This window comes from Girardinichthys multiradiatus, chromosome 4 (assembly GCF_021462225.1).
Source record: "Girardinichthys multiradiatus isolate DD_20200921_A chromosome 4, DD_fGirMul_XY1, whole genome shotgun sequence".
Taxonomy (NCBI): Eukaryota; Metazoa; Chordata; class Actinopteri; order Cyprinodontiformes; family Goodeidae; genus Girardinichthys; species Girardinichthys multiradiatus.
Genome location: NC_061797.1, coordinates 21943584 through 21966278, shown reverse-complemented (window position 1 = coordinate 21966278; position 22695 = coordinate 21943584). Strand labels below are relative to the sequence as shown.

The 22695-nt window shown below is 41.0% G+C and overlaps 2 protein-coding genes across 6 annotated transcripts; one reads left to right on the top strand and one right to left on the bottom strand.

Moving 5' to 3' along the window:
* Window positions 1–241: 241 nt before the first annotated feature.
* On the bottom strand, window positions 242–16809 carry tmco3 (transmembrane and coiled-coil domains 3). 4 transcript variants are annotated; one of them, XM_047363284.1, is made up of 15 exons: window positions 15878–16809; window positions 10113–10255; window positions 8963–9266; window positions 7999–8166; window positions 7319–7498; window positions 7007–7207; window positions 6777–6905; window positions 6602–6694; window positions 5222–5408; window positions 4751–4868; window positions 4451–4646; window positions 4216–4366; window positions 4025–4104; window positions 3793–3942; window positions 242–938 (listed from the first exon to the last, which is right to left on the bottom strand). In XM_047363284.1, the coding sequence occupies exons 3-15, from the start codon at window positions 9218–9220 to the stop codon at window positions 825–827; spliced, it is 2025 nt and encodes a 674-aa protein (XP_047219240.1). In that variant the 5' UTR covers window positions 9221–9266; window positions 10113–10255; window positions 15878–16809; the 3' UTR covers window positions 242–824. The 4 variants fall into 4 exon arrangements, with proteins under 4 accessions (XP_047219240.1, XP_047219238.1, XP_047219241.1 ...); XM_047363282.1 differs by lacking the exon at window positions 15878–16809 and adding an exon at window positions 14506–14643; XM_047363285.1 differs by lacking the exon at window positions 15878–16809 and adding an exon at window positions 14506–14643 and having other exon boundaries at window positions 10125–10255.
* Window positions 14662–22611, top strand: dcun1d2b (DCN1, defective in cullin neddylation 1, domain containing 2b). Of its 2 annotated transcripts, none has more exons than XM_047363287.1 (7): window positions 14662–14800; window positions 16822–17038; window positions 17122–17290; window positions 17378–17508; window positions 17602–17684; window positions 19567–19663; window positions 20740–22611. In XM_047363287.1, the coding sequence occupies exons 2-7, from the start codon at window positions 16984–16986 to the stop codon at window positions 20817–20819; spliced, it is 615 nt and encodes a 204-aa protein (XP_047219243.1). In that variant the 5' UTR covers window positions 14662–14800; window positions 16822–16983; the 3' UTR covers window positions 20820–22611. The 2 variants fall into 2 exon arrangements, with proteins under 2 accessions (XP_047219243.1, XP_047219242.1); XM_047363286.1 differs by lacking the exon at window positions 14662–14800 and adding an exon at window positions 14808–15660.
* Window positions 22612–22695: the final 84 nt, after the last annotated feature.

Below are 22695 nucleotides of genomic sequence, written 5' to 3'. Positions count from 1 at the left end.
AAACCCTCACACAAAAGGAAAATATATGAAACTCACAAAAATAAACAGGAATGTCTGATGGTGATAAATTTACATTGCACATCATGGTTTTAAAGGGCAAGAGGTGTAAAACCTCTTCCTTTTAGTGCAGGGAGGAGCTGAGCGGAGCAGGCACATCATTTTTGACATTCAGAGGACGAGTGCAGATTTCTTTTTCTTCAAATAACATCAGTGAATAAATAATCAAATGCAGTTCTGCAGAAACATTTTCACTCTCTTCATTTTTATTAGTGCAGTCTAACAGACCTGAAAAACAAGATTTCTGGCCGAGGTTTTCTCAGTCCTCCTGAAACTCCCAGGATGAAAGGATGAGATTAAACCAAAGTACCATTAATGTTGTACAGCAGAGACCTTAAGAATATGTGATCTAAGGGTAAATCACAACAAAAAAAAGCACAAAAAGCAATGTAATTGTATCTATGGAGAAAAACACCCTGAATAACACTTACCTGTACATCTAATATTGAAGAAGTGTCAGATTTGGTCCATGGGTTTAAAGAGAACATTAGTGTGCACAATGAGATACAATATAGAGCTCAGCATGACTATAGAAACATGTATAACAGTCCAAGGATAAAAAAAAAAAACCTCCAGTCAAAATATAGCAGAGCTGTCTTTTATGTATTTCCTTTAATGAGTAGCAGCAGCAGCAGTGCTGAATCAGCCAAAAAACTTTGATGGAGATTCGGTCCAGCATAAAAACAGTTAAGACTTTATATGATATTGCTGTCAGGTCTGGAAAGGTCACGGGGGCGTGTTTTCTTCCTGCCCTGAAGTCGATGTGGTCACGTGGGCATTTTGCGTTCGATGCGAGGAGCCCATTTGTGTGTCGTGACCCTCCACAGCAGCGGAGCCAGCAACAAGCTGAGAGTGGTGACACTGAGGACCAGCAGGTACACCTGAGCAGAGACAGGTAGTTTAACTTGAAACAAACAGGGTACAGTTGTTAACATCACTTTAAATGCCCCGGGGCGTCCACCCTCATCTAGAGGGCCTTCATACAGCGATCAAGCACAGATCTCAATTCAACATCTTCTAAAAGATACAAAGTTCTGCTTCAAGTCAGTTTAATCAAGTTAAGAGGAATATTATATTGCAAGCCTCTCATATATTAACCTTTTGGGTACCTGTGCTACTTTAAGTTTAATTAAGGTCAAAAAAATATATCTGCTAGCTTGGATTAAACAGACCATTCAAAATTGTATTTATACTTTCAGAACTATCGCTTCTTGTCTTGCCACATTTGACTGACTTTTCATTTACAGGTCCTTCTCAAAATATTAGCATATTGTGATAAAGTTCATTATTTTCCATAATGTCATGATGAAAATTTAACATTCATATATTTTAGATTCATTGCACACTAACTGAAATATTTCCGGTCTTTTATTGTCTTAATACGGATTATTGTGGCATACAGCTCATGAAAACCCAAAATTCCTATCTCACAAAATTAGCATATTTCATCCGACCAATAAAAGAAAAGTGTTTTTAATACAAAAAACGTCAACCTTCAAATAATCATGTACAGTTATGCACTCAATACTTGGTCGGGAATCCTTTGGCAGAAATGACTGCTTCAATGCGGCGTGGCATGGAGGCAATCAGCCTGTGGCACTGCTGAGGTCTTATGGAGGCCCAGGATGCTTCGATAGCGGCCTTTAGCTCATCCAGAGTGTTGGGTCTTGAGTCTCTCAACGTTCTCTTCACAATATCCCACAGATTCTCTATGGGGTTCAGATCAGGAGAGTTGGCAGGCCAATTGAGCACAGTGATACCATGGCCAGTAAACCATTTACCAGTGGTTTTGGCACTGTGAGCAGGTGCCAGGTCGTGCTGAAAAATGAAATCTTCATCTCCATAAAGCTTTTCAGCAGATGGAAGCATGAAGTGCTCCAAAATCTCCTGATAGCTAGCTGCATTGACCCTGCCTTTGATAAAACACAGTGGACCAACACCAGCAGCTGACACAGCACCCCAGACCATCACTGACTGTGGGTACTTGACACTGGACTTCTGGCATTTTGGCATTTCCTTCTCCCCAGTCTTCCTCCAGACTCTGGCACCTTGATTTCCGCATGACATGCAGAATTTGCTTTCATCCGAAAAAGGTACTTTGGACCACTGAGCAACAGTCCAGTGCTGCTTCTCTGTAGCCCAGGTCAGGCGCTTCTGCTGCTGTTTCTGGTTCAAAAGTGGTTTGACCTGGGGAATGCGGCACCTGTAGCCCATTTCCTGCACACGCCTGTGCACGGTGGCTCTGGATGTTTCTACTCCAGACTCAGTCCACTGCTTCCACAGGTCCCCCAAGGTCTGGAATCGGCCCTTCTCCACAATCTTCCTCAGGGTCCGGTCACCTCTTCTCGTTGTGCAGCGTTTTCTGCCACACTTTTTCCTTCCCACAGACTTCCCACTGAGGTGCCTTGATACAGCACTCTGGGAACAGCCTATTCGTTCAGAAATTTCTTTCTGTGTCTTACCCTCTTGCTTGAGGGTGTCAATAGAGGCCTTCTGGACAGCAGTCAGGTCGGCAGTCTTACCCATGATTGGGGCTTTGAGTGATGAACCAGGCTGGGAGTTTTAAAGGCCTCAGGAATCTTTTGCAGGTGTTTAGAGTTAACTCGTTGATTCAGATGATTAGGTTCATAGCTCGTTTAGAGACCCTTTTAATGATATGCTAATTTTGTGAGATAGGAATTTTGGGTTTTCATGAGCTGTATGCCAAAATCATCCGTATTAAGACAATAAAAGACCTGAAATATTTCAGTTAGTGTGCAAAGAATCTAAAATATATGAATGTAAAATTTTCATCATGACATTATGGAAAATAATGAACTTTATCACAATATGCTAATATTTTGAGAAGGACCTGTATTAGCAATTTTATGTGAGTACCCACTTAAGTACAAGTTGTAAAAGTTCAGTTCACAAAAACCTAAACTAAAAAATAAACTGTTAATTAAAAAAAGTATTGTAAATTAAAAGTTCTTAACTATGCTTCAATTGAAACAAACAAAAAAAATCATATCATCACGTCATATTTTGAATCTAGTTTCTACCTGATTAACATTTTTTTTACCCTCTCCTTTCCTTTGTTTTGACTGAATTCACAATGAAACTGCTTACTTTCACCTATTATTTTGCAGACAGAAACCAAGAAAGGCATAACACCTTGAGTGAATGCCATTTTTGTTTACCCAGAGTTTCTTCTGATAAAACTTCAACTCATGTAAATTAAAGATGTCTGTACTCTTTTATGATTGGCTATAAAATGACTTTGATCAGACAGAAAATTCAAAAATAGAACAATGTTGTTAAAGGTTTTCTTCAAGCTGTTTTATTGCATGTTTTCTGTGCTGTTTACCGAGACCTAGACTCACTCGGGACTTGACATGCACATTGTGCACGGTGGACCTGGCATGCAGACACAAATCGCCATAAGGTTTCATAAGCTTCCAGATTTAATACTTTAAAGTATTTGTGCATTTAATCCTTTAATATAAAAATCCATGCATTTCACTATTAAAAGATAACAGCCCAATATTACATTTTGTCTTCTGTTCACTTTTAGAGAGAGAACAGTTTACTATCACCAGAATGAGTGAAATTTACCTCAGGTAAAACAACCTTGTTAAGTTCAGAAGTTCACAGAAACTAATTGACCAGCCACGAAAAGCCTGATTGGTGCAATTCTTCTAAGCAGGCAGAAATTCCAGCAATGATGCTAAAGATTTCAACAAGATCATCACTGACCTCTCTGGAGATGATACCGGCTCGACGCGCGCGGCTGCCCAACACAAAGGAGAACTCGCTGACCTGAGCCAGACCAGCTGAGACGATCCACCGTATATGTCGGGAATTTGGAGGCAAGATGGTAGACAGCACCAGCACAGCCATGAGAAACTGGAACAATAAGAGAAGTGAGGAGAAGAGGAAACCTTCATTGCAAGGAGAAAGAGAGGATAAAAACAGGGGATCACTAAACCTTCATGATGACGAGTGTAAGGGTCAGCACCAGCAGGATGGTGAGCTCGTACAGCACAAATGTAGGGAACACGTGAAGACCTGCAGCATCACACAGACAAAGAGGATGACTGAGCGCAGTCACAATGTGAACACCTCAAGAAAAGTGAAGCAAATATAATATCAGGCAAAGATCATCATGTTCTGTCTAACCAATGGAGGCAAAGAAAATGATGGCGAGGAAGTCTCTGATTGGCTCAATGCAACCCATGACCTCAGTTGTGACCATGTGACCCTGTGATGACAGCAAAGCTCCTGCCAAGAAACAGCCCAACTCCATGGAAACATCCAGAAACTCTGTTACCTAAAACACCAAAGTAAATCGCCCTTTAACCTCAGAGTTGAAGATACATCATCAGAAATCACACTGAATTTCTTAGAATCATACCGTCAACATGAAAAAGACAAAAGCTGCCATCCCCAGCACCAGGATCTCCTTGTTGCCTTTGCTCTCGGTGTGAAGTTTCTTGTAATATGGACCAATTATGAAGGATCTAAGCACCAAGCACAGCAGCAACACAGCGGCCAGTGACACCAGGACCTGAGCCAGGAGCTTCAGCACTCGCAGACTTCCAAACAGAAGGCTAGTTTAAACAGAGGAAACAAAAGATTTACAGGACTGTGCAGCTTTATTCTGAGGAGGAGGAACTTATGGTGAAGAAACAGCAAGAAATTACAACTTAGCTACCTGTCCAGGTCTCCGCTCTGTGCCTGGATCAGAGTGGGCATGACAGCAATGAAGAGGCCTAGCTGAACATCCTGCATCACCAACATCCCGAGAAGAACGCTGCTGTAGTCCAGGTCACCTGTCAAACACGCACCGCACTGTTTACATCAGTAAAATCAGTCGGTATTCTGAGGAAAGCAGTTCTGATAAAGTCAAACTTTCTTTATCAGCTGTATGTCTATTTTTTAAGGTCAACAGAAAAACTAAAACAGTGTTACAGTTTTATAAGCTTACGTGTGTCCAGGTCACCATTGGCCTTGCAAAATACTACAGCATACCACTCTATTTATCATGATCCTAAAAAGTGTAATACAATTGGCCAAATTCAAACGACTTAAATACATCCTGGTTACTTGGTCTAAAGGTCGCCCTTTTTCTCCGACAGTTTATTGGCAATATGATATAAAAGTATTCTACAAAATAGACTCATACCTTCCCTTTCCACCCTGTTTCCTCCTGCCAGGAAGCGTGACACTAGTGGAGTGCTGGACAGGGACAGACAGGTGGAGATGAAGACTGTCTGGGTGGGTCGAATATGAAGAAGCTGTCCCCATAGCAACCCAGCCCCCACCATCAGCAGACTCAGGCAGCATGACCCCTGAACTGAGGTTTTCCACACCTGAGGACGCATAACGTTTCCAAAGTCATCGTCTTTCAAACAAGGAAACTGACTGCTTGCCTAAGAACCTGAAACTACTTTAAAAGGAACTTTTCATAATATATTTTAATCACTTTGTTTTTGTGTGTTGAAGGAGCAGGTTAATTTCTATTATGTTACAAGCGCCAGCATTAATACAGCAAAAGGAAAGCCAATATTGAAAGACAGCCAGCAGAAGTCCCATGTGGAGATCACCACAAGCAAAGCATTACAGCAATTGACCTTTTTGGCCTACATACAGAATGCACTGTGGAGGGAAATTAACCCTGCATTATCACCCTCAACACACCATATCAGCAGTGAAACATGGTGGTGGTAGCATCATGCTGTGGGGATATTTTTTCTTCAACAGGGAGAGGGAAAAAGATGGATTCAGTTAAATTAAGGCCACCCCCATAGAAAATCAGTTGGAAGCTGTGAAAGACTTGTGGAACACAGTACTCAGGGTGATTAGACTGCTGCAGCCACACTTAGATTCAGGCTTGGACACCTGCTGTTACACACACTTTCAGATAGTCTACTGATAAACCCTGAGGGAGTGCACATCCCTTGTAGGGAGTACCAGACATAAAAACCACGGGTGACCTTCTTTCGGGGCTGTTTCATCACTTTAATCACAGAGCGGGTTAAGGATGGGAGCCATCAGCGCTGATCTCTGTAACCATTTATCTGCCTTATTTAGAATAAAAGTGTTGAGAGTATAGAAGAGTTTGAGAGTCATTCCTTTTAGTGGTGACGCTTCTGGAGATGATCCGGAGGTGCTCCGAGGCGTCTAATCGCCAACAGGGTGCGGTAGCTCTGACACATCCTTTTCCTTCTACTTTACTGCTGCGCGCTACTTTGTGTTCATCTTTCAAATAAAATGCATTGAAGCTTATGGTCATAAGGTGAACAAGTAGAAGTGGTGTTCATGAAACCAAAACCTCAACTTTCACATAAAATATTTATATGTATTTTGCTTTCAAGTTCATGATAATGGATTTATATTACCTCATAACACACAATGACATAGCATGTCAACATTACGATGTAAAAGAACACCACTGCAGATGGAGCTACTTGCTAATTATTGTACGATCTTGCTGCATTTAGTATAACAACTGAAGAAATCAATCATCGCTGTAAGGTTTAAACGCAAAGACTTTCTCATTTACCTTTCGAAGGCGCTCGGGTGAGAACTCCAGTCCCACCACAAAGAGAGTGAAGAACACACCCAACTCCCCCAGAGTCTCCACCTGAACTATAGACTGCAAGGAGAAACGCCAGTCAGGAATTTACAGTTCAGTAAAAGTTGCAGTAGTGCTGCAGTAGTGATGCACAGACACAAACCTTGATACTGTTGAGACCAGAAGGGCCGAGCAGGACCCCACAGATGATGTATCCAAACATAGGAGGAAGACCCACCAAGGTGCAAACCCAACCGCAAGGCAGGGAGAGCATCACCACTGAAACTAAGTCCTGCAAATTATGTTGGTGAATTCAATTAAAACCAATAGACGCAGTCTTCTTCTGCAGCCTGGATGAAACCAGGGTGATCCAGGAAGAAAACTAAAACTAACCTTGATGAAGTGATGGTCTGCTCTCGGCATCGTGGAGTCCCTTGGTTTCGTCAGAACATACTGGTTATTCTGAGAGTCAATGAGCATGCTAAGCCCCAGATCATCCTCCACCTCTTTCTGTGTGGATTTGTTCTTCGTCTTCCCTCCTTTTTCCTCATCCTCTTCCACTCTTAGCACTGCTTCAACATTCACTCCCTTCATCTACACAAAGTGGATTATGTTTGGTTCCTTTGGTTCTGAGAATAACAACTCCTGAATCTGCACCCTCTAAATCTAGTAACCAAAGCGAGCAGAAAGGGTTCAGTTGCAGACCTGCTTGTTGTTGTCAAAGGCATGCTCCTCAATCTCCTCCTCTAGGCGGTCTGCTGCCTTCCTGACGTCCTCCAAGATCTCCTCCAAGATGGACAGAGTCTTGTTCTGCGCCAAAGCGCTCTTAAGAGCTTCCTGCTGATGCTTCTCTGCAGCCACAAGCTCCATGTACTCCTGTTCTTCCTGAAAAGTGGGAATAAAGCCCAGCAAAGAACACGCTCATTTGCAACAACAAACATCTGAAAATCAAAGCCCTTGTCGTATAATGACTGGATGCTTCAAAAACCCAATTCAACTAATTATAACACATCATTCTGCTTAAGTTCAGGAACACATATTTAAGGTAACTTCGAATAACTTCAGACTTTTTCGCTGAGGGCAAATTCGCAGTGTTTTCGTTAAACTGATGCTGCATTTCAGCTCATCTTCAGAGGAAAGCATCTTACAAGTGGGTAGGAAAATAAAGCTTCATTTCAACTTTCATATTATTAAAAAACAACTAGGGCAAAATTAGTTTTTCAAGATTTTGAAAGGTTTGAGAGAAAAAGTATTGTTTTTACTGCATTGATTATAAAGGAAATGTGACAATATTTGGGCCTATTTTCACTCAGTTAGGAAAGTTAATCAGAAACGAGGAACACGCACTTGCATGTACAAGATCCATAAAACTCTGCGGAGTTCACCTTTATCGCTGCCTCTCTGAGGGCCTCCAGCCTCTGTCTGCTGCTGTCCTTCATATTGACCACGTCCCTATAGTCTCCCTGCAGCACCCTCTGCAGGCCGTGCACCGCCTGGAACACCAGGTGCTCGCTCTCGTTCAGTTCCTTCTGAAAAACCTCCAGAGTGTGAACCTTGATGCAAATGGAAAAAGACAAAAGAAGAGAGTAAATTATAAACTTTTCACCTGACCCCAGTCTACGTGATATTAATGTGGAAAGTTTCATGAACAGGAGATCCAGATAGAAAATTCTAATAATTATGGCTTAAAATATAAAAACATATTTTAAAAGGCTATTTGGCCACTCATCAACAAATATATAGCTAAAATAAGAGATCAAATAAGAAAATGTTTCACTGAGTTTGATGTATGTTCATTAAAAATAATAAATGTTAGTATACTTAATAAATGTATTATCTGAACAAACAGGAAATGTCAGATTAAGCTCTAAATAGGTCATCTCAGTAGATGTAAACATCAAAATAAAAACAAAAACCCTCCACACACCTTCCAGGACAAAGCAGCTTCATCAGTTGACTCTTAACTGAATGAACTTAGAAACAGAGGTAACGCTCCTATCCAATGAATCATGTAGTGTCCATTTTAGGATGTTTACCTCACTGACTTTAAGGTATGCTTGCGTCTTTTTGCAAAAATGAATTAGGCATGTGGTATTTGAACACAGGCAAGCCCAACCCTTGTATTGGCTGACTAACAGGATATCATCTAAGCTTAACATCTGCTTCAGTTGCTTATATCCACGTGTGTTAAGTCTGCTGTACTTGCTAGCCTTTATTCCGCTGCCTTAATTGTAAGTGTCGAGAATCTATGAATTATCCAAGTGACCTAAAACAGCTGAACACCTTATAACTCATATATTATTATGATTTCAGCAAAAACGGACCATCTGGTGTTTCACAATGTGGTACCTGGAAGTGCTTCTCTGGCTCTGAAAGGCTTTGGTCTCTTCCAACAGCCGTCGCAGCAGCTGCCAGCTTGCTGATGGCCACATTCTTCTGTCGCAGCAGACCCACCAGCCGCTTGCAGTTGTTGGTCAACCAGCTGTGGCCGTGCGACGGCGTTTTGGTCCGATAGAGCTTGACGGCATGCCGGGCCACCTGCTCCTTTGGCAGCACAGCAAGTGCCTCAGTCAGGCCGAGGCACAGCAGCCAGCACAATACCTGCATCCAAACCGTTTCACTAAGGTGACGAGTTTGAGGAGAAATGCAAGACCTAGAAGAGCAACAGAGTGATACAGAGTGCTTAGATTCTGAGAGCAAATCCAGTGAAAAAATAATAAAGTTAACACTGAAATTGTTATTTTGCAGTAATTATCTGTGTAAACAATAGCTCTTAAAGCATATTTCTCTGTTTCAAAGTTACAAAAAACATTACTATGTAAAGTTTTACATCTTCTAGAATATTTTTCTTAATAGTCATTATGAAGCATTTTGAACTCTTGGTTGGGGTCTGAACGGGAGGCTGTTAAGACCTTTAAGGGATTGAGAAAGCTGGCATTCTCAGAATGGAAGGTTGCTATATCACAACACTCATTATGTTGATGCTATAGGTCTATTTGCATGCTTGTCAATATCTCAGTGTTACCTGACAGACACACATGATTGTACTAATAGTCAAAGCATCATATTTACATGTGCTACAGATTACATTTTCAGATATGATCCAGGATTTTTTCCAGTTACAGCACATCCTTCTTAATTTCAGATTTTAACAGCTGCTTAGCCGACACACGTGATGCTCCAGAAATGTCCTATTGAGATATTGTTGTATTAATCTAAGTTATTTAGGTTTTTTTCAAGGTGGATGTTTTCAGAAAGAACACAGGTTGTGAATTTGCACCTGCTGTCGTCTTATGTTCACCTTTATTGAGGGTGTGGCAACAACAGGAATGATGGCAAATAGAACAGTCACATGACAAAGTCACACGTTTACAATCCAGTTCTACCTGTCTTTCTACTCACACCTAAATTAACACAGCATTTCTATTTACATTTAAAATATGTTACAGTTTATACTTATCAGTTAAATTAATAGCATTTACGAATGCATTAAACTCACAGATGAGCTGACCTTTGGCCGCATCAGTCAAGCTGAGATCTGTTAACTTTCAAAACTTCTCCTCTGTCCTTCTTCCTTTGACTGCTCTGCTGCCACTCGCCTGGAGTTGCTAGAGATCAGGAGCACCACAGTTCAGATCTGGACTGCAGATTAAAAAAAGGTATTAACACACAAACAGCCTATTTTAATTAGTCAGTAGTGTCATTTGCAATAAAGCGTACTGTGAGTGTGATGGGAGAAATAAGCTACAAAATCTGATTTTATCTTTATCAAAGTTTAAAGGAATAGCTCACTTGACTGGCACTCATTTAGTTAATTATACTTCTTTCTTTTACTTAGTTGGTTCTGGTACATAAGAAAATATGTGACAAGAAACCATAGCAGAAGATATTTTGGAATAAACAGTGCATCCTGTTTCATTTATGAGGCACTTAAGAAACAAATATAAACTAGAAACCTGCAAGCAGCTTTGAAGGCCCTCGCACCCCTCAGCGCAACTCGGGCTGTTGAGCGACCGCAGGAGCCTGGCATCACCTCATACACGCCACATACGATGACACCGCGTCACTTCAACACGTCGCCATTGGATGGCACTTTGAGCAACATGTCATATGATCTTCGGTCATGCAGAGTTTCGGTCTGGCAAAAAGCATTCAAAATTTCGAGTAAATCGGACCTTCCAGAAGGACGCTGCAGTCGCTTGTTTGTTTGTGGGTGGGGCTAAAACAACATCATCAATTGACTGTGTCAAAATGTCCATCATTAAATCACGATCATGTATACTACATTTCAAATTGATCCGAGGATATATGAGGGAGATAGAGCACTTGAAGTGACCTAGGGGGCGCTCTTGATCCAAATTCCAATGTAATGTAATAGAGCTGTTTATGGGCTGCCAAAGATCAAGAATTATCAGTTTGGAGTGAATCGGACCATGCATGTGTAATTTAGAGGCAAACATATGGCAGTGGCGTGACATCAGAATTTGCCACGCCATCATGGCCACACCCTCCAGCTAAAGCAGTCAGTACTGGCGACTGTCTTAGACCATCATGTTATCTGTTACTTGGGACAGTTTCACATTGATTAGGTGAAGATGATCAAACATTGATTCTCTAAAGGAAAATGGGACACTTGCTGTTCTCAGGGGGCTGGGCTTCGATGATGTCAGCATCTGATCAGTGAATATTGTTGAGGCCTAGAGGCAGATCAATCCCAGAAGGTTTCATTTGTCTGTGACTTTCCTTGTAGGAGCTATATCAATTTAGTGTTTTATGGCGAGAAGTCATATTTTGAGGCGTGGCCACGCCCACACGCTTTCATGTATCAAAAAGCTTTTGATAACTTTTGATCCCCAATCCCTTAAGAGTATACTGAGTGATTTTCAAGTCTCTAAGTCAAAAGCTGTAGGAGGAGTTCGCTCAGATATGCGGGCTAGAAACGCCCAAAACAGGGTCAAAAAAGGCAACTTCAATCCAAAATGGCCGACTTCCTGTCGGGTTTGGACCAATGCTCCAAGAGAGTTTTTTGTAGGTCCTGAGAAGTTATGATGTGTACCAAATTTCAGATTCCTCAGTCAAAGCATGGCTAGGGGCTGATTTTTTGAAATTTTCTAGGGGGCGCTGTGGACAAATTAGGCCACGCCCACCAAATATGTCATCAGATTTCTGTTGGGGACTGGACAAGGTTAAATCACATTGAATTTGGTGCAGATGAGATGATGTATGTGGAAATTAGAGGCAAACGTATGGCTATGGCGTGACGTCTGAGTTTGCTGCGCCGCCATGGCCACGCCCTTTTATAAAAACTCACTGTGCTTCAATCGAAGTTAGACCCACTAGTTATCTGTCTTGTGACACAGTTTGAAGTTGATTGGGTCAATAGGGTCAGAGAGGCACCTTTCCAAGTGAAAAAAGTGACTTCCTGTTCTGAGGGGGCGTGGCTTTGATGATGTCAGCATATGACCCCATAGGATTGTCGCGAACCCGATGGCCCTCCTTCATGCCAGCTTTGGTGTGACTTGGAATTTATTTGGGAAAGTTATTGCAATTTTTCACTTTTGGCGCGAACGCCAAGTTTGTGCCCCGCCCACGCCCCCTAAACATGGCCAAAAACTCACGATTTTGATAACTTTAATCCCCCATCCCTTAACTGCATGTAGACCAAATATGAACCCGATAGCTCAAAATCCCTAGGAGGAGTTCGTTAAAGTTCGAGGTGAGTAAAAGTGAAAAACGGGCAAAAATCGGCCTTTGACCCAAAATGGCCGACTTCCTGTGCATTTTAGGGCATACCCCCAAGATACTTTTTTTCTTGGTTTTAGGAGTTCTAGCATTGTGCCGAATTTCAGATCTGTACGACTTACGGTTCGGCCTATCTCACGTTTGGGGGCGTGGCTAAGTGGTTTGGCCACGCCCACTGACGACGACATTAAAGAAAAAATTTTAGGCGGGGGACAATTTTGGGTAAAATTTGGTGAGTTTTGGAGTATGGCAAAGTCCCCATATTGCCCCGCCAAAAGTCCCCGGAAAAAAGAATAAAGAAAGAAAGAATAAGAATTCGAGCGATTACAATAGGCCCTTGCAGTTTTCCTGCTCGGGCCTAATTATGTGCGCCTATGGGTTTGGACCTACTGGCAGACAAAGTATCCAATTTTGACTCCTTCTATTCAGCATTTAAGTAAAGTCCTGTCACTACTTAAAATGTGCCTGGGGAATCCTCAAACATCCATCCATCCATCGTCTATACCCTCTCGTCTTTACAGGGTCGCAGGGGTGGATGTTGCTGGTCTCCAACCATCATTGTCTGAGAGGCGGTGTACACCCTGGACAGGCGGCCTGACCATCACAGGGCAACACAGAGACATACAGGACAAACCACCATGCAAACACACATTCCTACCTAAGGGCAATTTAGAGAGATCAATTATTCTAAACTCATGTTTTTAGATTGTGGGAGGAAGCTGGAGTACCCAATGCATGCATGGGGAGAACATGCAAACAGCTGAAAGGGCTAGGGTCAAGATTTGCAGCCAGAACCTTCTTGCAACAATGCTAACCACTGTGGCGTTTTTTTTTTTAACTAATCAGAATCTTTTAAATACACTGAGAAATTTTTGTGAAAACCCCAAAAAAGGTGGCTTTCAGTGCTTTTTGCCATTAGAACAAAACTAGATGAAGGACAGCCTTAAGATCTCAGGCTGGTTAGAGCTAGACTGAATTGGACATTCATTAAACACATTTTGTAATCAGTGATGTTTTTATTTCATTAGTTTAGATTATTTTTGATGTGATTTTGAGGAGCCTATTTCTATTTGCGACTAACAGCATGGTGTAAAAACAGGTAGAACAGAACAACAAAATGGACTGAATAATACTGGTACAGTAGCAGCAGAAGATGATGGGCAACATGAAGGGTACTGAGCGTGCAAAGGACATGTAATCTTTGTTGAGAGCGTTTATGAACGTCTGTAATATGATGTTCCAAGTTGAAATTATTGTTAAGGGTGAGTCCAAGTTATTCAAATGTAGTTACCTGCTCTATTATGTTGCCATTGATGGAAATATGGTGTTTGGTAAAAACATGACTGTTAGGTGAACTGTTCTCTTTAAATTGACCTTAGGTAATGTGTGCATGGTTCTATGTCCTGTGTGTCTATGTGTTGCCCTGTGATGGACTAGTGACCTGTCCAGGGTGTACTACCCCAACTTTCACCCAGCGACCACTGGAGATAGGCACCAAGCCCCCTTGCAACCCTGAAAGCGTAAGCGGGTATAGATCATGAATGGATGGATATACTTTTTTGTGATCTTAACCATTTTACATAGGGTCTACCTTAGCTATATTAAACCTTTGACTAGAAGAATGTGGTATGAATGATTATATTATGAAAATGATTTAAAACGCATTACATGACCTGGGAAAACAATTATTGAGGTTTTTATTTTTACTTTAAAACCCAATGTTGACATTGCTGACATCTGATCTCACAAAATGAATATATTTTTTAGAATAATTCATGTCAGTCTAAGTCTTGAAATTGATCTAATCTAAAGTGATCTACATAATAAACAAGCGAAATATTTCGCCTAACACACAGAATCCCAAACTTAAAATCCTTTTTTTTTTAAAGTTTTCAATAATAAAAGGTTTGAAAAATCACAAACTATATTTGCTAGAATGCTTAATCAGTGTAGTATAATCCCAGTTTTGACAAATATGAATCATTTACTGTTGAAACTAGAGCGGATGAAAATGAGTCCAGATTCGTCGAAAGCAGTGAAATCGCCTTTCAATGAAGTCCTGACTCGGCAGCAGCTCTATGATGTCTAAATCAAACTTCAACGACCGGAGTGACAATGTGAAACCACAATATAATGTAAATCAGACATACCAGAAGACAACGTAGTCGGTAAAAACATCCATTAGTTTGGTTTTCCACATACGGATTATTTAAAAAAAAAAAAAAGCTGCAACTACTAGTGAAGTGAGTCCTCGGTCCTGGATCTCAGCAGAGGAAGAAGTGGACGAGAACAATCGTGTAGTTGTGCCGCACCGACACCGACAGAGACACCCCTCCCCTGCCACATAGCTGCAGCCAGCTCCCTGCTGTTGCTTCATATTTACTCTGACCTCCTCCAGTCCAGCCGTAAAGGTGACGGTGCTCCAGCACGCAGGGCAGAACAACGGTGAGTTAAACCTGTTTCTCTGGAGCGATTTCACGAACCTCCCTCGGGTTGGGTTACCGTTGTGTTTTTGTTCTGGAGTTTGTCAAATTCAAACAAAGTTATTCTCTAAATTTGTGTCTTCGGAGCTGTCAGTCCAGCTCTAACCAGCTGGGTTCACCCTCTCTCCCATGGTGACATAACATTGCCGCCGCTAACACGGTTTTGTTTTGTTTTTTTGCCAATAATAGCAAACAAGCCGAAGATCAGTCGAAACAACTTTTTTTTTTTTTTTTTTTCTCGGTAAAGCGTTATTTAAATGAACATTAGCTTAAATAGCTAAAGAGTGAGAAACTATTGTTTTATGTTCGCCATACAATTATCTCGCTGTAAGTTTGATTCAACCATCAGATTACTTCCGAAACATCTTTATCAGAGTTGATGTGGGAGTTGTAGTTTTTAGGTGTTTCAGTTATTTTGCTCGAGACTGTCAAGTGCTTTCAAACTGTGGCTGCTAACTTCGGTCTGCTCCTGTATTTACTCTAAAAAAGCATAACATTAGACGGGTTCTTTTAAATAACAACACAATTTAAACCAATACAACTCAGTTCTACGTAAAATAGGCATTGGAAGGCAGTACTTTAGATTTAAAGATATATTAAAATGGATGTTCGGCACATTAGTTAGACAGGAACCAAATGTTTTGCTTAAGTGTTATTTAGTATTGCAAAAACCTGTTTTGTGTACGTTTTTAAAGTACGTGTCCTGTTGACGTCTCCGGAACTACATTTCCCATGACTTCAGTTGGAAACGCATTTCTGCGAGCGCATGCGCACTGTGTGATCTTGGAAATCAAGTTGGTCAAAACAGCTGGTGATAAAATGGTAGGTAATATTTTAAAATGACAAACCGAGAGACAGAGTGTTGTAAAGCCCCCGTTCAACAAGTCACTAAAAGCGATAACAGCTGTCACTGCGGTGCAGCACAATGGGAGGGATCAGGGTGTTCTCAGCGTCGCATTGCCAGTCAGTGTGATGTGAGAGCAATGGAAGGTCAGTTCCTGGTATTTTGAGATCGGACACCTGCACTCGTACTACGTACCTTTCCCTTTTTGGTTGGTAGCTCGCCTGTGCTGCAGCTGCTGCAGGTCAGAAGAGCCTGCAAGATCTAACGCCCCCTACCCAGGAGAATCTGGGTCAGAAAGAACCTGCTGTTTGATCATCCGGCGGGTCAGGTCTGCAGTTCTGCCGAGATGTGCAATCCGTTTGAGATGAACAAAACATGATTATTTCTGTGCTGCTTTTAGAAAGGGGCATTTGTTTACCGTAATTCTGAAGTTTCTGGAGTCTTGGTTTGAGTTTTATGCATGCATTACCAACACAACTTAAGGGTTCAACTCTGAATCTTTACTGTATGTCCAAGTTTGGATAGAAATCAGATATTTGCACACAACTGCATTTGAAACTTCAAATGCATGCCTCAGGTTTGGATGGAAGTGCCATTTTCATAGTAACAACTGGTGTTCATTATAATTATTATTTACTTTTTTTGTACATGGTCCTTCATTGTTGCTGTACCTCCATGAAAAAATGTCAGAATTTAGCAGAATCTGGGCCCCCGTGTTAGAACCAGTTATGCCCTGCCCATATAACCTTCTTTTTCGCATGCAAGTAATAAAAAAGATTGGTAGATGGGTGCATATCCAGTTTTTCCAAACTGATCTATTTGTACTTCCCTAACCTTCTGTAGAAATATGGCATCATTTCTAGAATTGTTTTCATCCAAACAAAAAATGGCCAGTATAGTTACTCTTATAGTGATCACTGAAATATGCCAACTGGCTGAATATGCAATTAATTAAAACACATTAGGGTGATATGGACTATAAAATATTGTTTCCAAACATCTATTCATTAAAAAAAATGCATAAATATTTCTGGACCCCCAAAATCTGGGCGCTCTGAGCTATTACCCTTTCTTAAGTCTGGTCCAGATGATAAAAAAGTCTACGTAATTATTCCCTTGTGTGTTTACTTGCTTGGCAGCACAAGTTGAAACCATCACAGAGGGACAAAGTTCATCAGTTCATCTCCTTCAGTCAGGCAGGGGACAGGACAGCTGTGGACTGCCTGACTCAGAATGACTGGAAATTAGAAGTTGCCATAGACAACTATTTCCAGAACCTAGACTTGTACAACAAAGAATCCATGAAAACGTCAGTGGACCGCAAGAAGCTTGAACAGCTCTACAACAGATACAAAGGCGAGTGTTAAGCAGACATGTGTTGTTCCCTTAAAATCTGCACAGTTGGCTGTTTTGCCAAGTTTTCTCAGTGTTCTTTGCAGACCCCTATGATGAGAATAAGATAGGTATCGATGGGATCCAGCAGTTCTGCGATGACCTAAATCTGGACCCGGCCAGCATCAGCATCCTTGTGGTGGCCTGGAAGTTCAGAGCAGCCACGCAGTGCGAGTTTAGCAGGAAGGAGTTCTTCGATGGGATGTTGGAACTTGGGTAAAAGCTATTTGATGCTTATAAAAGTGTTTATTATTTCTACATTTAGAATTTTCATATTTTATTTATCTGTGTTGTGTCATTCAGCTGTGACAGTCCAGAAAAACTTAAGGCCATCCTCCCCAGGCTAGAACAGGAGCTGAAAGACAATGGGAAATTTAAAGACTTCTACCAGTTTACGTTCAGCTTTGCCAAGAACCCAGGCCAGAAAGGTTTAGGTAAGCAGATCATGTTCGAAAAATATCTCCAAATGTCACATTTTCTGTCATAAATCAAAAATATTAAGGCTTGTAAAAACCTTTTCTTTACAGAACTAGAAATGGCTGTTGCTTACTGGAATCTTATCCTCACGGGTCGATTCAAGTTCTTGGATCTATGGATTCGCTTCCTGCTGGTACATATGGAAGAGTAGTTTTATCCAGTGTTACTCATTTATGTTTTTGGAGTCTATTGGAGTGGTTTAGCGCTACATTACAGGTCCTTCTCAAAATATTAGCATATTGTGATAAAGTTCATTATTTTCCATAATGTCATGATGAAAAATTAACATTCATATATTTTAGATTCATTGCACACTAACTGAAATATTTCAGGTCTTTTATTGTCTTAATACGGATGATTTTGGCATACAGCTCATGAAAACCCAAAATTCCTATCTCACAAAATTAGCATATCATTAAAAGGGTCTCTAAACGAGCTATGAACCTAATCATCTGAATCAACGAGTTAACTCTAAACACCTGCAAAAGATTCCTGAGGCCTTTAAAACTCCCAGCCTGGTTCATCACTCAAAACCCCAATCATGGGTAAGACTGCCGACCTGACTGCTGTCCAGAAGGCCACTATTGACACCCTCAAGCAAGAGGGTAAAACACAGAAAGAAATTTCTGAACGAATAGGCTGTTCCCAGAGTGCTGTATCAAGGCACCTCAGTGGGAAGTCTGTGGGAAGGAAAAAGTGTGGCAGAAAACGCTGCACAACGAGAAGAGGTGACCGGACCCTGAGGAAGATTGTGGAGAAGGGCCGATTCCAGACCTTGTAGGACCTGCGGAAGCAGTGGACTGAGTCTGGAGTAGAAACAACCAGAGCCACCGTGCACAGGCGTGTGCAGGAAATGGGCTACAGGTGCCGCATTCCCCAGGTCAAGCCACTTTTGAACCATAAACAGCGGCAGAAGCGCCTGACCTGGGCTACAGAGAAGCAGCACTGGACTGTTGCTCAGTGGTCCAAAGTACTTTTTTCGGATGAAAGCAAATTCTGCATGTCATTCGGAAATCAAGGTGCCAGAGTCTGGAGGAAGACTGGGGAGAAGGAAATGCCAAAATGCCAGAAGTCCAGTGTCAAGTACCCACAGTCAGTGATGGTCTGGGGTGCCGTGTCAGCTGCTGGTGTTGGTCCACTGTGTTTTATCAAGGGCAGGGTCAATGCAGCTAGCTATCAGGAGATTTTGGAGCACTTCATGCTTCCATCTGCTGAAAAGCTTTATGGAGATGAAGATTTCATTTTTCAGCACGACCTGGCACCTGCTCACAGTGCCAAAACCACTGGTAAATGGTTTACTGACCATGGTATCACTGTGCTCAATTGGCCTGCCAACTCTCCTGACCTGAACCCCATAGAGAATCTGTGGGATATTGTGAAGAGAACAGTTGAGAGACTCAAGACCCAACACTCTGGATGAGCTAAAGGCCGCTATCGAAGCATCCTGGGCCTCCATAAGACCTCAGCAGTGCCACAGGCTGATTGCCTCCATGCCACGCCGCATTGAAGCAGTCATTTCTGCCAAAGGATTCCCGACCAAGTATTGAGTGCATAACTGTACATGATTATTTGAAAGTTGACGTTTTTTGTATTAAAAACACTTTTCTTTTATTGGTCGGATGAAATATGCTAATTTTGTGAGATAGGAATTTTGGGTTTTCATGAGCTGTATGCCACAATCATCCGTATTAAGACAATAAAATACCTGAAATATTTCAGTTAGTGTGCAATGAATCTAAAATATATGAATGTTAAATTTTCATCATGACATTATGGAAAATAATGAACTTTATCACAATATGCTAATATTTTGAGAAGGACCTGTACTACAAAACAGCTGGTTTGAGTGCAGGGCTATCATTTTATGGGATTTCTAAATACGTTTTCCACTATAGAAAAAAAATGAAATGCAAGGAGTTAGATGAATCCACTGATTGTTTCCCCACACATAGTATTTACTGCTTGTTTGAAAATGTTAACAAGATAAGGTCCATCTGTCCCTCCACTGTATTCAGGAGCATCACAAGCGCTCAATTCCCAAGGACACCTGGAACCTCCTCTTGGACTTCTCCAACATGATTGCAGACGATATGTCAAACTATGACGAAGAAGGTGAGTCTTTGAGGATAAACACAGGTTGACTGAAAGAAAGAAGCAACTCACTCATAGACCTTGAAGAATCAGGATTAGAAAGAAGATGGTGTAGCATCATCCATCTGGCACAGATGAGCTGAGAGTTTTTTTCCTGAAACTGTGAACCCATTTAGCTGAAACCACATGAGTGGATCGCTGGTACTAAAGGGTTATACGCTTGAAGCAACCTTGATGCTTGTATTTGCAATGACACTTTCAAAAGATGTCCTTGTACGTCCTGATTAAAAAAAGATGCTTAATTTGTCAAGCTGCGAATGAGTAAGAAGCTAGAATTGCGCTGCATTTTATTTATTGTGATGAGCAGAGCTTATTTTCAGGGACTGTTCTTAAAACTAGCCTGATGAGAATAAATTAGATTTGATTTCGGTAGAACTCTGAAACCTGTTGAAATGTATTCTTATTAGTGACCAGAAACTGAGAGGAAGTACAGAAACTGGCCTGTTTTTGAACAGAGGTGATAACGTCATTCAGAGGCCAGATATAAACCACATGGAAATACTTTGATAACAGGGCTGAAATGACAGGGAAACTGCTCAGATATGGAAGCTAAATACAGTTGAGGAAAACCTTACATGGAGGAGTGAAAAGATTTGAGCCTGGGATGGAGCTTTGCCATCCAGCAGGACAGTAACTCTGAACATACAGCCGGACCTACGATGGAATAGCTTAGATCAAACCATCTTCATGTGTTTAAATGTCTGAATCTAAATCTAATTGAGAATTGTTGACAAGACTTAAAAATTGTAGTTTACATGTGCTCTGTATTTAATCTGACTGCGTTGAGCTGTTTTATAAACTAAAATTAGCAAACATATCCCTCCCTGTATGTGCGAACAGTTAAACCAGAACGCTAAATACAAACGCATGGCATACTTTTCAGATTATTTGTAAAAAGTTAATGGTTGTTATGAAATGTGAAACATTCCAGCAGTATTTGCAAGGCACTTTATTTTTGTCATAGTATTCCTCATCTTACTTGTCAAACCTCTGCCTTTTGATGTTAACTAATATTGTCCTTTTCGTCTTCTCCTCAGGTGCCTGGCCTGTGCTCATTGACGACTTTGTGGAGTTTGCTCGGCCAGTTGTAGCAGGAAATAAACGCAACATGACATAATGTTTGTTGCAGCCCCACCAAATGGAAGATGCTGTTTTCTTTCTTCCATTTCTTTCTATTTAATGAGATTATGAAAGAGAAACTGTCTCTTAAGTAGGTTGGCCAGGAGTTTTCAACAATTATTCTGCTGCATAACATGCCGATGAAGGGGTGGGGGGGACAAAAACTGCAGAAAAAAACAGAAAGAAGAGAGAACTGTTCTGTCTGCTGCTATAGACAGATGCTGGAAATGTAATATGAGTAAACTGATACTCATCCATTAAACTAGCAGAGGTGGTAGGTTTTAACTGCCTCTCTGGACTCATTTAAAAGTACACTCAGAATAAAAGTGGGCTTTTAACCTAATGCGGGTGTAAACGAAACAGTGTGGCAATGTTTGCTGGTTCTATCAGTGTGAAGCTGATTCATGTACTTGTCATCACAATATGAGCACAGTATTTGTGTTTGGGCTTGTTGCTGTATGTTGAACGAGTGTGTTGGGTGGAGGTAAAATGTGTACCCTTCTGCACAAAATATAACAAGCTGGTTTAAGATGTCAGAAAGTTCATATTCACCTTCACTAAGCGAGAGTGAAAATGTTCAGATTCACACTATATATTCCTGTCAATGGATATAAAGCCTCACGCTTTCTGATTCCAACACCAGCATTAAGGTATTGTTATCAAAATATATATTTGACATTGCTTGTATAAGACAGGTAATGGCATTTTAAAATGGAAAAAGCGTTCCATTATTTAGTATGGGTTGGCTTTGCAGTGCCTAAGAGCTTAAATTTCAACCTGTATGCGGATGTTTTCTGTTATCCAGGTGAAGCCGTGTCACCTCTACAGACTGCACTGATTTACACTTTTTTGTAGGATTTACAAATACGGAGCTATTCTGTTTACATGACAGTAAATTTCATTTCTTTTTTCAATGAGCCAAGCCTAGCCAAGAGTATTTTAAATGTTTGTTTACACTGTTGGCACTGTGTTGTCATCAAAAAGTCACTGGGCTGTTGTGCTGCCGCCTAGCACCTAGTGGCTAAAAGTTACAGCATTTATTTATTGTTCTGTCAAAGGTTTGAGCTTTTTTAACTTGTAGCAATCAGAACAGTGCTGACTTATCAGAATTACTGATAGTGAAACACAAAGCAAACCTGCATATGCTGAATGCAGCGTTACAGGATGCAGAGCTCAGGTAGCAGTCATCTCTCTGTCAGCACTGCGTGTCGTCTTGTATTTACATCAGAGCTCACCCGGTTTCCTGTTCTGAACAGTGACTTTAATCCTGTTCTGCAGGTTACCGTTGTCATCATAATATAGCCTCTGCCATATTTTGTTAATAAGGATCGTGCATTATTTTATGGCAGAGCATGCTATGCACAGATGGAAATGCTGCCTGTGTTCGGTTAATACGTTTGTGTTAAATAGCTAAGAGTGAAATTATAGAGGCTAGTTCTGATGATTATGTGTTTACTCCAGATTAACTCCAAATCAAGTGCCACTTTGTTCGTCATATCAGCTGAGCAAGGATTGATCCAGAGAAACAGCTTTTCTTTTTTTAACAAATTTAACTTATTTAGAGCAGTCAGATACATGAAGCATAAGCTATGAGAACATCTGTTTGCAGCGAGTACAGTATGTTAATGTGGCGGCCCATTGGTACGTTATTTTTGTGAAATGTGTCAACTGTTTCATGTGCAGATTGCTCTTATTTAAACAGTGTTATTTTGGCTGTGAAATAAAATAGCTGTTCATAGATCAAAAACATTTCTCTGTTACGTTCTTAATAAAAAGAATAAACCAATAAAGAGTGCTGTTTTCTTTTTTTGTTATAAATGTGCCTATTTTCTGTATTTTACATGATCTGTACAATACAAGCTAGAAATTGTGAA

Excerpts from the sequence above, each read along its gene's own strand:
- tmco3 (XM_047363284.1), bottom strand. The coding sequence starts at position 9,220 with ATGCAGGTATTGTGCTGGCTGCTGTGCCTCGGCCTGACTGAGGCACTT. Across the intron at positions 6,695-6,776 it reads CTGGTCTCAACAGTATCAAG|TCTATAGTTCAGGTGGAGAC; the intron begins GTTTGTGTCTGT and ends TTCTCCTTGCAG. Across the intron at positions 939-3,792 it reads CCGGTATCATCTCCAGAGAG|GTGTACCTGCTGGTCCTCAG; the intron begins GTCAGTGATGAT and ends GTCTCTGCTCAG.
- dcun1d2b (XM_047363286.1), top strand. The coding sequence starts at position 15,571 with ATGACTTCAGTTGGAAACGCATTTCTGCGAGCGCATGCGCACTGTGTG. Across the intron at positions 17,509-17,601 it reads CCCAGGCCAGAAAGGTTTAG|AACTAGAAATGGCTGTTGCT; the intron begins GTAAGCAGATCA and ends TTTTCTTTACAG. Across the intron at positions 17,685-19,566 it reads TATGGATTCGCTTCCTGCTG|GAGCATCACAAGCGCTCAAT; the intron begins GTACATATGGAA and ends CACTGTATTCAG.